The following is a 13,572-nucleotide window of genomic DNA, read 5'->3' as shown; positions in this document are numbered from 1 at the left end:
ATTCATGAGTTCCATTTTAAACCTCCTCATCCACATGGTCCAATACCTAGGTATAATCCACATGCAGCTATTAAGCCCTTGAAATCTGGGAAGTCTGAATTAAGATGAATTCATTGAATCTCAAAGACTTGTAAGAGAAATGAATGTAAAATATCTCATGAATATTTTTACATTAATTGTATGTTGAAATATAGTATTTTAGATACACTAGATTAAATAAGAGATAATAAAAACTAATTTCAGGAGTACCTGGATAGCTTAGTTGGTAGAGCATGCGACTCTTGATCTTCGGGTGGGAGATTACTTAAAAATAAAATCTTAAAATTAATTTCACATTTGTTTTTATTTTTTAAACTGGCTATTAGAAAATTAAAAATTACATGTGGCTTGCATTACATTTCTACTGGTCAGCAATGATATTGAGTTTGACATGTCAGTAGAATATCCCAATCGATATATTCAATAGATAGTTGAATATATATGTAAGTCTCACTTTGTAAATGAGATGACAGGACAGGTCACTTACAAACTCATCAGCATGGGTACCCATTCCAACCTTCTTCCTATCAGTCTTAGAGGATTAGGTATCCCTCTTTGTTTTTATTTTTTTTTTTTATTTATTTTTTTTTTTTTAAAGATTTTATTTATTTATTTGAGAGAGAGAGAGAGAATGAGGAGGGGAGGGTCAGAGGGAGAAGCAGACTCCCCGCCGAGCAGGGAGCCTGATGTGGGACTCGATCCCGGGACTCCAGGATCATGACCTGAGCCGAAGGCAGTCGCTTAACCAACTGAGCCACCCAGGCGCCCCATCCCTCTTTGTTTTTAAATCTAACTTCCTTTTTTAAGATAACAGCTTTATTGAAATATAATTCATGTACCGTAAGCTCCATCTTTTAAAGTATACAATTCAGCAGCAACCATCACCACAATCTAATTTCTTCACCCTAAAAAGAAACCCTGCACCCACTGACAGTCATGCCTCATTCCCCCAGCCCCTCTTCCTTCCTTCCTTCCTCTTTCTCTCCCTTTCTCCCTTCCTTTTCTTTCTCCCACCCTCCCTTTTCTTTTCCCTTTCTCTTTCTTCCTTCTTGTCCTTCCTTTCCTTTCTCTCTGTCTCTGTCTCTCTCTTTCTCTCTTACCTTCCTTCCTTTCTTTTTTTACATAGGCTCCACGCCCAGCGTGAAGCCTAATTCGGGGCTTGAACTCACTACCCTGAGATCAAGAGTTGGATGCTCAACTGACTGAACCCCAAAGTCAACTTTTCAACTAGAATTTTTCACTCCAGAGCCTGTTTCTGTATTGTTTGCTCTCCTTGAGCTGTTCTATCCAGTGTGTGTTTGTTTTTAATATATACCTTTATTGTGAAACTGGAATCTGATCAAGACTTCAGATCCAACTACCACTTTAAAGGAAATACCAAGGACAGAAGAACATGTTAAACTATACTACAGGGATTCAATAAGCAAACTCTTTAGGCTTTTTCTTTAGGATACATAATGTGGTTTCTTCAACTAAAAAATTTTAAGGGAAAAAGGGAGGGAAGGAGGGAGAAGGAGAGTGAAGGGAGAAAATAAATACAGAAGGGGGATCTACAGATTTTGTAAGACATATAAATTTATTTAAATCCTGATTCAAATAGATTAAACACACACACACAGTTATGGGGGAGTCTGGGAAAATAGCAAGAGCAGCATAGTTTTCAAACCCTCCAAATGCCCACATAAAAACAGAGCAACTAGACAGCAAAACCAAAACTCCTTGACAACATTTACGAAACTAAATGACAAGGTATCCTCAACAAGCCCCAGAATACAAACCACCAATAGCCAAAAAGCCTGCACAATAAAGCAATACTCAATGGGGCTGCACTTAACGGAACTCAGAACAGGATAATCCCAAAATAGCCATCAAGAATTTACTAGAAAGCACAACAGGCCAATTTGAGAGCATCAGTTGAAACAAGGAGTTTTACCCTCTTCCATACCAGCTGAGTGCAAGGACCACAATAAAGCTGCAACAATCTAGTCTGTAGGACTCCCACAATTGATATTCAAGAGAAAATGACAAATATTGGAGGTAGGCAAAGTATCTACAGACAGAGTATCTGAAGAAGAAAAACAAAGCAAGAAAACAGAATACTAAATGCTAAATTCAAGAATATGTTCAGAAATAAAAGATGATAATATCAACCCAGAATGACAACTACCAAAACATTCTAGTAAAATTCTGAATTTCAAAGAAAAAGAATCCTTTATGCATCTAGAAGAAAAGAGTATCAGATTTTTCAACAGCAAGGCATTATGCCAGAAGAAAATAAATATATTTAGGAAACTGAAAGAAAGCATGAACCGAGGATTTTTGTATCCAGTGAAATTGACTTAATTCAAATATAAAATGCACAAACCCAGGAATTATTATTTCCATGAGCTCTTCCTGAAGAAACCACTATAGCACAAGCTTCGGACAATCAAAATGACTAGAGAGACATTCACTTAACGCCTGGTGATGTTACCTATAGATATAAGACTAAATGAGGGCTAGGAGGAATATATATATATATAGAGAGAGTATATATAGTATACTAAAGTAGGTATATGATCCAACACTGTGTAAAGTATGACTATTAAAAAATGGGGAGAGGGGCACCTAGGTCGCGCAGTTGGTTAAGCGCTGGACTCTTGGTTTCAGCTCAGGTTGTGATCTCAGGGTCATGAGATAGAGCCCCATGTCAGACTCCATGCTCAGTGCAGACTCTGCCTAAGACCCTCTCTTCCTCTCCCTTTGCCCCTCCCCCAACCCCTGCGCGCCCTCTCTCTCTCTTTAAAATCTTTAAAAGAAATTGGGGAGAGAACAGTGAGAGCATATGCAAAAAATTTTTAATGTTTTTAGTAACCACATTAATAGTAATATTAGTATTATTTGGGACATTAAGCCATGTAATATGGGATAAAACCAATGAAGTAATTATCATATACACTAATTCTATCACCCTTTCATCCCCTATGTCCTTAAAAATCAGAATTCTCAGTATGGAAGAAAGGGGAATGAGATGTAATGGAGAAAAGATTTAGTAAGATTTGAATTGGAAATATCAAAATGAACCCATGAAGTATTGTATCTTTGTGTGTTATGTGTCTTAGCTCTGTCCATTTAAAAGGACTAGAAAAAAATGACCAATCTAGTAGCAATGAGCATCTGCAGCCCCCAATTGGAGCCTGACATATAATTCTCCCTAAAGGAAATCAGGGCTTCTTAGAGAAATGGCCGATTACAGGTATAGGGCAGAAAACGTGTAAGATGAACTTGGAACATCTTAAATTATCAGGTAACCAGCATTAAAGACTACTAAGGTCATGTCAAAAGGACTTAAGAGTCAATTAGAAGAGGCTTCCACTAACCAAACATGGAACAATTTAAGGTTCAATTGTGATAATAATTGCAATGTATGAAACCCATCAAGTATGTTCAAGTTCATGAATTCATAATGATATTTTTAAAAGAAAAGATTTGGTCATCTTTGGAGGAAGACAGGAACAAGTTCACCATCTTGAAAACTGGCCAATAATGGGAAGGGATCAAGCATTTATTCTGCTTTCTTATATGAACTATACTTCCAGGTAAAGAAATAGTAGGAGAGCTGAAGTGTCTTTATATAAAGTAGTGCCAGTAGTTAGAATAATACTAATTGCAACCCACAGTGAATTAAGAATTACAAACATTAAGTATCAGTGGTGTGCACATCATAAAAAGAGACAATGGAAGAACACACCACTATCTAGTCTTGCCAAGGATCAAACATCAGTCTGATAAAGGCACTAAATCTTACTGCCAAACTACAGGAAATACAGAAAACAGAGGAATATGTTGAGATGGACATGAGTATGAAATCAATAAACTCTAGACTGTGGGAAACTGCGTAGTTCAAACAGCCTAATTTCAACAACTAAAGTATGAGGAAAATAATGGGACAGAAGGGAGATTTATGTATCAAAGAGATATCAACTTTTTTTTAAAGGACAAGACTAAAATGTGCGAAAGGATGAGTATTTAGGTAATAAAACTATCTAAACCTTCAAGGAAGTGATTACTCTAAAAATCAGGGTAACAGTTATTTATAGGAAAGGGTATAGTGATTGGGGTAGGGCACATGAAGGGCCTCTGGGTTCTACTTCTTGATCTGGTGATGGTTACAAGACTGCCCTAAAGTAATGAATTAGTCATATTTTTGGTGATTTTTCTGTATCTGAATCTTATTTTACAAAAAAAAAGTAAACAAAACATGACATTTAAAACAACTAGAAATCTGAGGGCGCCTGGGTGGCTCAGTTGGTTAAGCGACTGCCTTCGGCTCAGGTCATGATCCTGGAGTCCCTGGATCGAGTCCCGCATCGGGCTCCCTGCTCGGCAGGGAGCCTGCTTCTCCCTCTGACCCTCCCCTCTCTCATGTGCTCTCTCTCATTCTCTCTCAAATAAATAAATAAAATCTTTAAAAAAAAAAAAAAAAAAACAACTAGAAATCTGAACACTTACTACATATTTGATATTAAAGAATATTGTTAATTTTCCTAGGTATAATAATGATATTGTAGATATGTTTAAAAAGGAGTCTTTTTATATATAAGTACAGAGAGATTTATGATGAAAATGATTTACTTTACAGTAATACAGGAGGGGTATATACAAAATGAAATATGCCATGGATTGATTGTTGTTGAAATTCAGAGATATGCACATAAGAGGTTCATGATACGCGTCATCTACTTCTGTATTTTAAATTCTCTAAAATAAAGAGTTAAAAAAAAGGAGAGAAAAAGAATGGTTTGAGCTTATCTTTGATTTTTTTACATTGGTTTAGCCCTTAGCCTCAGTTTCCTATACTCAGCCCAGCTTTCTCAGGAAGGGGTCTTTATACATCACAATACCATATTAATACAAAGGAGAACTCAACCTACACAATACATAATTCTGGGTCCTACTGCAGTTCTCATCTAGGTGAGTGACAGAACCATCCACCCGATCACCCAAGCCAGAAACGAGATTCAACCTACGTTCTTCTAATGCTCTTTCTAACAAATCAATCTAATTCTATCAAATCTAATATTTAAGTCCTAAACAGTTTTTGAATTCAACTTCTCTGTGTTCCCACTGCCCTAGTTCAGGCCCTCATCATCTCTCTCAGAATAAAACTAGAGCCTTGTAAGGGTTCGCCTTTGTGCTGTATAGAGGCATTCCAATCCTTCCTCCATAGGGCCATTATGGTGAGCTTTCTTTTCTTTTCTTTTTTAAGATTTTAACCATTTATTTGAGAGAGAGTGAGCGAGTGAGGGGCGCCTGAGTGGCTCAGTTGGCTAAGCATTTGCCTTCGGCTCAGGTCATGATCCCAGGGTCCTGGGATTGAGCCCCGCATCGGGCTCCCTGCTCAGTGGGGAGTCTGCTTCTCCCTCTCCCTCTGCCTCTCCCCCAGCTTGTGCTCTCTCCCTCAAATGAATAAATAAAATCTTAAAAAAAAAGAGAGAGAGAGAGAGAGAGAGAAGGTCAGCATGAGTGGCTGGTTAAACGGCTGCCTTCACCTCAGGTCATGGTTCTGGGGTCCTGGGATCGAGCCCCCCATGGGGCTCCTTGCTCAGTAGGGAGCCTGCTTCTCCCTCTGCCTGCCGCTCCCCCTGCTTCTACTCCCTCTGAGATATAAATAAATAAAATACTTAAAATAAATAAATAAATATCTTATTTATTTTAGAGGGCGTGAGTAGGAAGGAAGGGGAGAAAGAATCTGAAGCAGACCGTGTACTGATCGTGGAGCCCCACAGGGGACTTGATCCCATGACCTTGAGATCATGACATGAGCCAAAACCAAGAGTCGGATGCTCAAACGACTGAGCCACCCAGGCGCCCCAGGTAATTTCATTTTTTAAAAGAATCCACCAATTCCCATTTGCTATATATATTTTCACACAAAGCCCACTCTATGCTGATTTGCCCTTAGAATTTGGGGTCTTTAGATACAAATGGCTAGCCACACATAAATTTATATAATTAGTACAAGTTAGGTGACAAAGGTAAATAAGAATTGCTAAAAATGGGAGTGCGTGAGTTATTTTGAAAGAAATATGTTGTGTATGGGGTTTTATATTTATGCTAAGAATTGGGTAATGGTTTAAAGTAAATAAAAATCTCAACTCCGTATTTATGAAATTTTTAAAAGCCAGGGATGAAGCAAGGTTTTTGTTTTTCATGTAATCCTAAGTCTTTTTTAAAAGAGAGCAATAAGATAATCATAGGGTAGTTTTTTTAGGGTGATCGTGTGGCTAATTTGCCTTCTATAGTTAGACGTGGATAATTTTTTAAAAACGATTTTATTTTTTCATTTGAGAGAGAGAGAGAGAGAGCATGAGTAGAGGGGAGAGGCAGAAGCAGACTCCCTGCTCAGCAGACAGCCTGACGTAGGGCTCAATCCCAGGATCCTCATGATCTGGGCAGAAGGCAGATGCTTAACCATATGAGCCACCCAGGTGCCCCAGACATGAATAATATTTAAAAGAAGAAACTAAACACAGTCCTTAAATAGTAACAACTACACTTTTAACAGCTATAAAAGCTGATGAACATACTCTTGAAACAAAGACAAGACTACGTATAAGAATTTTATGATTATTCAGTGCATGAAATGATAATAAACTTGAAAAAAACTGGTTAAATATCAACTGTGATAAACTATTTATTAGCTATGTATTTTCAACAGTTTACTTCATTTAACTCTGACCCACAGTATTCTTACATCTGAAAAACAGAACTACAAGTACCCATCTCACAAGGTTGCTGTGAGGATTAAATGATACAGCAGGTGATTTTTCTCTTCATGAGCTGCCAGAATTTTCACAGGCAATACAAACTGAAGGATACTACTTAGCACTGGCTGAATCAAGAAATTAAGGTTGTTATTTGGAAGGCTAGTAGAGCATGATGCCAAAAACAAACCCAACCAATACCCACATCAAAATTCAACAGAAATTTGAAGAGCTAATACCTACAGTACATAGATAGGAGATTGCTCCTGCAACCAATTTTATAAAAGCTTCACTGAAAGTTAAGGAACAATGCCTCTAGCAAAAAAAGAACATTAAAAGGCAAAAGAACTCAACAATAAAAACAACCCAATTAAAAATTGGGCAAGTAACTTGAATAGACATTTCTTCAAAGAAGATATACAAATGGCCAATAAGCACCTAAAAAGACGCTCAACAACAGTAATCATTAGGGAAATGCAAATCAAAACTACAATGAGATTAGGATGGCTATTATCAAAAAGTGTTGTGAGAATGTGGAGAAACTGGAACCTTTGTACATTGCTGGTGACAATTCAAATGGTACAGTCACTGCAGAAAATACTAGGGTCTTATCTCCGTAATATATAAAGAACTCTTACAACTCAATAACTAAAGACCAAAGGATATGGAAAGACTTCAAAGAAGATATACAAAGGTCCTGTAAGTATATGAAAAGATGCTCAACGTCATTAGCAAATAGGGAAATGAAACTCAAAACCGTAATGAAGTATCATTTCACATTCACAAGGGTGGCTATAATAAAAAAAAGAAATAATAAGCATTGGAAAGGAGTGGAGAAATTGGAACCTGTTGCTGGTGGGAATGTAAAATGCTATAGCTATAGTTATAGCTACTCTGGAAGACAGACTATCAGTTATTCAAAAGGGTAAAGAATTGCCATATGACCTTGCAATTCCATTCCGAGGTATATACACAAGAGAAATGAAAACTTGTTCACAAATGTTCATAGCAGCATCAACTCAAATATCCATCATTAATGAACAAATACACAAAATGTGGTATAACCATACCACGGAATAAAAATGAATAATGTACTAATATATGCCACAACATGGATGAACCTTGAAAATATGCTAAATGAAAGAAGCCAATCACAAACTTAATCAAGGCAGAGTTCTGTTACCTTGAGATCAATTGTCTAAGTTTCAGCTCTGGGAAATAAATGTCTTTGGTGTAATATCTATTGTGTGGAGATGAAATGGAAGGTACGAGGGGATTTGGAGGGTTGGGAAGCTTCAACTGGCCTAGGTGCTCCTTGGATAGTCTTCATTTCATTGCCCTCATTACTTCCCTCACTAATTCATTCTTGCTTTTTATACTTGTCACCTCTAAGCCTAGAGCCTCTCCATTATCAGTCACTATAGGGGAGAATGGCTTCCATTTCCGATTCTAACTTCTCCTATGCATATTTTGGGATGTAGATTTCTCTACTATCACTTGTCCTTCATTATAATCACATTGGCTTTCATCTTCTAATTGGAAAATCTATATCTCTACCACTTTTTACAGCACTTTTAGAAATTTATTTCCTTTTATTATTATTTACATGAAAATTTCAATAGGATTTTAGAGTTGGGGGTCTAAACATGGTGTTTAGTCTATCTATCACCTTAAATTGGAAGCTTACTATCTAAATCTTAAATAGAGTTTACATATTTTCTTAGAATCAAGCTCTCTGAAACACTAAGACCCTCTTTCCAAATAACACCAAAATATGGCCATAGGGTATAAATGCTATGATGATCTCCATTAGTCCATAAATAAAGAAACCAGTATGAAGTATTCTTTTTTTTTTTTTCAAGATTTTATTTATTTGACAGAGAGAGACACAGCGAGAGAGGGAACACAAGCAGGGGGAGTGGGAGAGGGAGAAGCAGGCTTCCCGCTGAGCAGGGAGCCCGATGTGGGGCTTGATCCCAGGACCCTGGGATCATGACCTGAGCCGAAGGCAGATGCCCAACGACTGAGCCACCCAGGCGCCCAAGTACGAAGTATTCTTTACCAAATAAAGCCAAATTGAGAAATAAAATAAAAAATTAGAAAAAAAAACCTAATTGGTATAGTTTGAAATGCATGTTAACTTTTATTTTATTTTATTTGTAAAGATTTTCTTTATTTGACAGAGAGAGACACAGTGAGAGAGGGAACACAAGCAGAGGGAGTGGGAGAGAGAGAAGCAGGCTTCCCGCCGAGCAGGAAGCCCGATGCGGGGCTCGATCCCAGGACCCTGGGATCATGACCTGAGCTGAAGGCAGACGCTTAATGACTGAGCCACCAAGGTGCCCCGCATGTTAACTTTTATTAATAATTTCATTTGAAGTATTCAAAAGAATTGTACCCAAAGAATTTCCATGCACTTAACTAGAATCTATAACCACTGTCTTTTTATATTTTCCCAATAATAACTTCTTTTTATTTACAAAAATAATTTGTAGTATGTAACAGTATACCCCAGGTAGAAGTTATAAAAAGATCTATTTAAATAAGGAATCATAGGGGTGCGTGGGTGGCTCAGTTGTCAAGCGTCTGCCTTCGGCTCAGGTCATGATCCCAGGGTCCTGGCATCGAGCTCCACATCAGGCTCCCTGCTCAGCGGGAAGCCTGCTTCTCCCTCTCCCACTCCCCCTGCTTGTGTTCCCTCTCTCGTTGTTTCTCTGTCAAATAAATAAAATCTTTAAAAATAAATAAATAAATAAACAAGGAATTATATATAATAAACTTTATTTCTCACTTAAATGAGCCAACTAGAATAGTTAAATCAGCAAAAGAATTTAATTTGGTAACTCAGTAAAATAATTTAGGAAAAAACCCTTTACTTTCCTGGAAGTATGTATCCATCATGTTGTGTGTGGAGGGGAAGAAAGGGTCCGAAATGGGAAATAAGTTATTTATTCCTCATGGATCTTCACTCCCTCCCTCCCTGGGTTATAGCATTCAGGCTTGCGACCATTTACATGCTGATGATACTACTTATATACTAATGATACCATCACTTAGATAACTAATAAACTTATTGAACTTCATATATCTAAAACAAAATTCCTTCCCAAACCTACTCTGAACTACAGTAAATGTAAAGGACATAAATATTCACCCAGTTGTTCACACAAAAAAACAAGATCCATCCTTTATTTCTCCTCTTCCTTCCTTCAATCTATCAATAAATCTTGTTGGTTCTACCTCCATCATTTATCCATTATTTTCCTATCTCCACTGCCAGGTCACTGCCCCCTGCAAGTCTTTTGATTTTCCTGCTTCTGTTCTTGTCTCCTTAGAATCCATTTATCCCTCAGGAGTCAGTGTGACTTAGATCATGCCATTTCCCTGCTTAAAATCCTCCTTAGAGGGCACCAAGTGGCTCAGTCGGTTGGGCGTCTACCTTCGGCTCAGGTCATGATCGCAGGGTTCTGGGATTGAGCCCTGCATCGGGCTCCCTGCTCAGCAGGGAGCCTGCTTCTCCCTCTCCCTCTGCCAGCCTCTCCCGCCCTTTCTGTCAAATAAGTAAATAAATAAAATCTTAAAAAAAAAAAAAATTCTCCTTAGAAAAGAAACCAAACTCCCTACCAGGACCTACAAGGCCTTTCATCATGGTCTGACTCCTGCCTACCTCTCCACACCTCATCTCACTCTTTGCCTTTCTCACTATCTCCAGGCCACTGTGCTTCCCCAAATACATCAACTTGGTTCCTCATTCGGGAGCTTTACATTTGCTGTTCACTCTGCCCAGGATCCCTGGTTCCTCCACCTCACCTAAGCTATTTACATGCCTGACTTCTTTGTTTTCAAAGATCGACTTCTTTGCTTTCAAAGATACCTTCTTAGAGAGGCCTTCTCCAAGGTAGCTGCCATCACCTTTCTTATTTTTTTTGTATACATCTATCATAACCTATAAATAATCTTATTTATAACCCCCCCCACACACAATATAACCTCTCTTAAGGGGAGACTTATCTATCTTGTTTATTATTCTCTCCAATACTTAGAACATAACAGTTAATAGATATTCAAAATGTTTGCTGAATGAATGAACAATTTCCTAAACATCATTGAAGCAATACAGATATTAACTATACTGAGTTTGATTATTAGCTTATTATAGTTTAAATTATATTAGTTAATTAGAAATTATTAGTTTATTATAAATAACTGGAGTTTTAATTTTCCACCAACAAAAAGATATTAAGATTACATGAGCATAAAGGAAGAATACAATACCACTGTGCTACATTTTATTCATTTAAGACAGGAACAGAGAAAAACACCCACAGACTGCCATCACTGCCTATGGGGCACCCAGGACCTTCTTCCCTCAGGAGAGGTCCCAAAAGGAAAATCAGATCTATTTGGAAGAGATGCCATGTAGAAGACACCATCAGATTCTGTCCAAAGGAGGAAAGAGAAAGTGAACAAACATCTTTCAGGACTAAAACTCCAGACAAGACCAAAAAGGGGTTTTTCACAGCTTCTTCTATAAGCTCTTTGAAAAGAAGTCCAGTGGATCAGAATACAGGGGAAAAAAACTCATGTGAATCCCTCAATGGATCCTTTACTCACCATACAAAATTTCTTCAGAAACTGACTTACTCTCACAAATGATCTTGACAAAGGAACAGCTGTGTAAGACATAATTAAAGCTGTACTGTCAAGTGGTAAGATGAGGATAAAAAGCCTCATATACTTTGATGTATAAATCAGTTATAATTTATAAGTTATAAACACATCAATATACTGATGTATCAATCCCTGAAGAAAACGAATACAAATACTTACATATGATACTAAATCAACATACAAGACATTGAAGAGATGAAGATCAGTCTATGGTTGAGAGCTAGCTTACTGAACCTCAACACTGGGAGAAGGGAAACAAAGGCGTTTCACAGCATTACAGAAAAACAATGCATTTGGAAGAAAATAAACATTTGTAAAAACAACAACAACAACAACAAGAAAATCACATGTAGTAATCTTTGTGACCTGATTGTGGGGGTGGGGGGGTGGGATTCATTACAGTAAAGTTATATTAAAAAAATAAAAAGAATAAAAATCACTAGAAGAAAAAGTCACTGGATCATACGCAAAAAGGGAAAGCTGAATCAATGTTTATAGAAACAAATTTAATCTGGCACTTCTATATGTGATCTTTAGAGGTCTCTCTTATGAAGAGAGTGTAAAGAGACTCTTGTTTTTTATACTGTTTGTAATACATAAGTGCCACCAATCATAACTAATGAATAGTGCCATTTTAAGGCCTTAAACATTGCTAAATACATCTGTATGAACTTGTACTGCTGCCCTTTCTGAAGATAAATACAAAAAAAGACCAGTAGGCCCTGGAAAGAGGAAGTTCCATTACAGAGAAAAGAACACATCGCTCTTCATCTCTATATGATACAGCAGTTCCTCAGACTGATTTTATCTGTTCTAAACAGTTAAGAACCAAGAAGCAAGCAACAAATGCCACAAAGGAACTGAAGTACAGCTGATGCATATGCAAAAAAACACATTTTTTAATATATAGCCTCAAGGTCCTCACTCATAGTCTTTTCATTTTTATTTTAGGCTGAATTCTAACACATTTGGCCATCTAGTTTCTCAGTGCACAGCAAATCAGAGGTAGCAAACTAGAAAATAGAAAAGACAGAAAACTATTTGTTAATACTGAGAGCAGATGACCTAACAAAAGAAAGGAGATTAAAACACCATTGGAAAAAGGAGTTACAAAATCTTAGAATCAAAAATAAAATTCAAAAAGCATAGCTGGCAAAGTTTTGTTTAAAATAATAACAACTTTGGGACGCCTGGGTGGCTCAGTCGGTTAAGTGTCTGAAAAAGTATCTAAAAAAGATAGCATAAAAAGAACAGGTATTTAAACACAATTTTATTTCACAAATAATTTATTGTAACCTGTCTAATTCCACAGCAGAAACAGGTCATGATTTTGGGGTCGTGAGATCGAGCCCCATAAGAGGTTCTACTCTCAGTGGAAAGTCTGCTTCTCTCCCTCTCCCTCTGCCCCTCCCCACAATGTGTGCACACATGCTCTCTCTCTTTCTCTCAAATAAATAAATCTTTAAAAAAATAGTAACAACTTTTCAAAAATCTTGCCTCGAAGACAATGAGTTTTATTTTAACACAGTGCAACATTAATATGGTACCTCACATAGCGGCTTACACGGCACACTGAACTTTAAGTTCAAATAATGACCCTACAATGATCGTTTTTAACCCTGGAGCTTCTGACTTGGTAGACATTCATACTGCATTCAACACTCCACGGATGATTCTGACGCACACTGAGAAGCACCGTCCTAATAGTCTAAGGAAAGGTTATACTGTATTCGACATATTAGTTAAGAAAGAAGTGAGAACTTATTATAATCTTTAAATGTGTTCAATAAAACTTGTTTTTAAAAAGTTTGGGCATGTTGAGGTAATGTGGTATATTCACTCTGGTAGAACACTTATCTCCCAAAAGGAGGGAGAGGGCTAAATGACACACTACCAACAGCCAATCTACTCACAGGATAATTTCTTTCGAAACCATGCAAATATAATGAATATATGTAATGATAAGTGAAGTAGAACACTCAGTAAGGCACGAAATAAAGGCAGAAACTCAATGAAGTTAAAGTTATGTGAAGAAAAACAACTCTAATTAAACTAGACTAGTCTGGACACCAAACTCCTCTCTACACAGTAGGATCTCCCAAACAAAATACTTAAC

The 13,572-nt window shown here is 37.3% G+C and overlaps 1 protein-coding gene across 11 annotated transcripts in view; it reads right to left on the bottom strand.

Annotated features, from left to right (window-relative positions):
- The window catches only part of TFDP2 (transcription factor Dp-2), a 119,009-nt gene that overhangs the window by 30,972 nt on the left and 74,465 nt on the right, over positions 1-13,572 (bottom strand). For 8 of the 11 annotated variants that reach the window (XM_078071019.1, XM_078071025.1, XM_078071001.1 and 5 more), the window contains one exon: positions 250-303. The exons of the other annotated variants lie outside the window; for them this stretch is intronic. In XM_078071019.1, coding sequence (XP_077927145.1) covers positions 250-303 — 54 coding nt within the window. The remainder of the gene's footprint in view (positions 1-249; positions 304-13,572) is intronic. 11 annotated transcript variants of the gene reach the window in all.

Source organism: Halichoerus grypus, chromosome 1, assembly GCF_964656455.1.
Source record: "Halichoerus grypus chromosome 1, mHalGry1.hap1.1, whole genome shotgun sequence".
In the NCBI taxonomy this organism is placed as follows: Eukaryota; Metazoa; Chordata; class Mammalia; order Carnivora; family Phocidae; genus Halichoerus; species Halichoerus grypus.
The sequence above is the reverse complement of the archived record's forward strand: the minus strand, read 5'-3'. Positions and strand labels throughout refer to the sequence as shown.